Source organism: Rhinolophus hipposideros (genome assembly GCF_964194185.1).
Source record: "Rhinolophus hipposideros genome assembly, chromosome: 11".
NCBI classification, from domain to species: domain Eukaryota; kingdom Metazoa; phylum Chordata; class Mammalia; order Chiroptera; family Rhinolophidae; genus Rhinolophus; species Rhinolophus hipposideros.
The window spans coordinates 58796318-58799761 of NC_138057.1; the positions used below are offsets into that span (position 1 = coordinate 58796318).

At 35.2% G+C, this 3444-nt stretch overlaps 1 protein-coding gene across 1 annotated transcript; it reads right to left on the bottom strand.

The window, feature by feature from the left end:
* Positions 1–644: 644 nt before the first annotated feature.
* On the bottom strand, positions 645–1604 carry LOC308504626 (olfactory receptor 13C3; the record flags this gene model as incomplete). The annotated part of the gene is made up of 1 exon (XM_081065648.1): positions 645–1604. One exon carries the CDS (start codon positions 1602–1604, stop codon positions 645–647), a length of 960 nt encoding a protein of 319 aa, XP_080921774.1.
* Between the last annotated feature and the right edge of the window lie 1840 nt (positions 1605–3444).

Sequence of the window (3444 nt, forward strand, 5' to 3'; positions counted from 1 at the left end):
GAACTTCTCTTTATATAGACATGGGCAAGGAGGATGAGATTTATATTAACATAGTGATTTTTAGGGGAAGATATCTACCTCTCATAATTATTTGCTTAGCGTGAAAGAGGTGCTCAGTGATTACTTTTAGTCCTCAAGTAGGAGTCTTAGCTTCAATTCTGAAATTCTAGGACTCTATGAAGCTGATGCTATGCTCAATGCATTCTGCAATTTATTGAAATTTTAACTGACACTAGGACCTGGTTTTATCTATCTCTTTATTACAAGCTAAGGTAACTAAGGCCTACAAAGAAAGTCTATCCAATATCATTAAGGCAGTTGTGGAATTGCAGATTTTGTACTCTTGCCTCTTTCCTCCAAAGCTATGTGTGATTGTTTTATACTACATTTCTGCACAGTATACCAGAAACACTCATTTTAGATATCACCAGGGATGAGATTCTATATAGAATTCATTGTGCTTATGAGACCTGGATCAGGACACATTGGAAGCTGAGTGTATAACAAACTACATTTGTCAGTAATTCTCACTGAGCAGAATTAGGGAAGGGGAAGAATAAAAATATCTCCCCTACCAATGGTGTCCCCAAAAGGTTCCCACTAATTTACCTGTGAGTTCATCTTTGTGTATGTTTCACAAAGACCTACATTTTCTGAATAGGTTTTCGGTTCAGCAAGTATTTCACAGCAGCTTTTACATCCTTATTTCTCAAGCTATAGATTATAGGATTTAGCATGGGGGTCACTACCCCATAAAACAGGGAAATGAGCTTGTCTAAAGTTTGCCACTTGTCTTCCCCAGGCAGTTCTTGAGACTTGGGTGTGGCATACATAAAGAAGATGGTACCATAAAATATGGTCACCACAGTTAGATGTGCTGAGCAAGTGGAAAAGGCCTTGCGTCTCCCTGTGGCTGAGTTCATTCTCAAGATAGTGTAGAGGATGAACATGTAGGAGAAAAAAATGACCAGCAATGGAAGAACCAGGAACGCCATATTTGATATCACCATGGTGATAATATTGAGGGATATATCAGCACAAGCTAGCTTAAGGACAGCTAATATTTCACATGTGAAGTGATTGATAATATTATTACCACAGAAAGGCAATTGCATGGCAAGAGATGTTTGCACAATTGAGTTGATCCCACCAGAGAGCCATGACACACAAGCCATCAGTTCATAAACCATCTTGCTCATGATGATGGGGTATCTCAGAGGGTTACAGATAGCCACATAGCGATCAAAAGCCATCATGCCAAGGAGCAAACACTCTGTTGACCCCATTGCAAACCCAAAGAACATCTGCACTGCACATCCAGAGAAGGAAATGTTTCTTTTTTTTGAAATTAAGCTCACCATTGTTGAGGGAACAGAGGAGGATGTATAGCAGATATCCAGAAAAGACAGGTTGCCCAGGAAGAAGTACATGGGGGTGTGAAGATGGGAATCAAAGATGCTTGCTATGATCAGAACACCATTGCCAATCAGAATCACTAGATACATAACTAGAATTAGAACAAAGTAAATGATCTCAATCTTTGGGTAGCCAGAGAGACCCAGAAGAAGAAATTCTGACACAAGTGTCTGGTTAATTTTATCCATGTCATCTGCTTTCAGGATGTCAAAAGAAGATCTAACATAAAATACATTCACTTCTAAAAATCAAATGTTAAAAATTACCTGAACAATGCATTTTTATAATATATTATAAGGACTATTTGCTTCAAGCTCTGACATTCAGTTATCTTCAAGAAAACAATGAAATTGGGAAAGATGGAAGTACCAATGACCATTGCTAATATGTGAAGATCTACCTATGATCAGACATACAGAAATAACCTTTCCTGGGTTTAGGTTTCTAAACTCCTGATTAATTACCAACTATAAGACTGATTTCTTCATCTGCCCCAGAAAGCAAGCAGCACAGAGGACAAACTACTAATCAACAATGACTGAAAATTTGATCTGGCAATTAATGATGATCAAAATTTCACAGCAACTTTGATTTTTTTGGTGCATATTTCTTTCTATGCCTGCATACTTTATATTTGTCAGTTTACTTGTGTATTTTATACACATTTAATAATAATAAATTGAATAACATAAACTGAAATTTAACACCTGTTTGGACATGGTTAGCTGTTGACTCATATTCCGTCCCTCTTAGTATTTTTTGTGACTGTTCTTATGACCAGACCGTTGCAGATATCAGCTCCATATGAATGTTACAGATAATCTTCAGAGAACATTACGTAGTCTCTTCACTTATTTTATTCTGTAGCTTCAGCAGATATCTTGATAATTTACTCATGTAAGTCAACTTAAGAAAATAAGGTTTAAATATTTTATATAAATTGTATATATGTGTGTGTATGCACCACTTTAAGCTTTACAAAGCAATCTTTCTTTATTTAGTCCCCATTTGAAACTTGCAAATAGTAAAGTGGAGCTCGAAGCTCAACTCAGATCTAATCACAGTTTCATTAATTTTCATGTACATATGAATCATCTGGGTATCCTGAAAAACTTCAGATTCTATTTTTGTGTTCAGGGCAGCTCCTGAGATTCTGCATTTCTCATAAGTGCCAGGTGATACTTATGCAACAGGTCTTGAAAGCACTTGCGTAACAAGGCTTTAAACTACACTGAATTGGCAGATTATCCAGATTTTTCTGATCCAAATAGATTTTCTTTTGCCTTATTATGGATTGGCATGCCAACCTAGAAAATGACAAGAACATAATTTTTGTGTTTCACAAAAAGTTTCACATTCACATCATGTTGTTAAAATGTTCTTAATAATAAAAAAAAATTACTAAAAGACATTTTTTAAAAGTAGGCTAAACTTGTGCCAGACTATTACAATAGTTTCAGAATATTACTGACAGCCTACCTTAAATCCAGTCACGTTCTACGCTTAATAAGGATAAATAAAAGAATAATATAAAGTGCCTACCATTGCAAAGCTCACAATTCAGTTAGGATATAGAAAAAATACATGTGAAAATGTACTATAAATATAACTATAGTATGTAACTAAAACCATTGAAAGTGAAACCCCAGATCGAAGGGTGGGGGGGGACTACCGTACTCATTGGAATACATATGACATGGGTTTAGCATGGTAGAAAACTACCTCAGACAAAAATGAGTCTTTGGTTTGAGATCCTGTGCTTCTAAATGGAGGTGCAGTCTTCTCATTTTTAAAATAGTGATAAAAATACCTGCTTTACTTTTCTTGCTGGAATATTATATGGAAATAATGACTTACCATAGGAAATTGCTTCAAGGATTAACAGACATTATATAAGTAAAATGAAATAATAACAATTTAGTGCTATATTTTGGTGGTCATAAATTAGTACCTGGATTGTATCAGGTTATTCACATTACAAATTCATATTAAATAATAGCTTTAACTATATATTGAAAAGATACACTT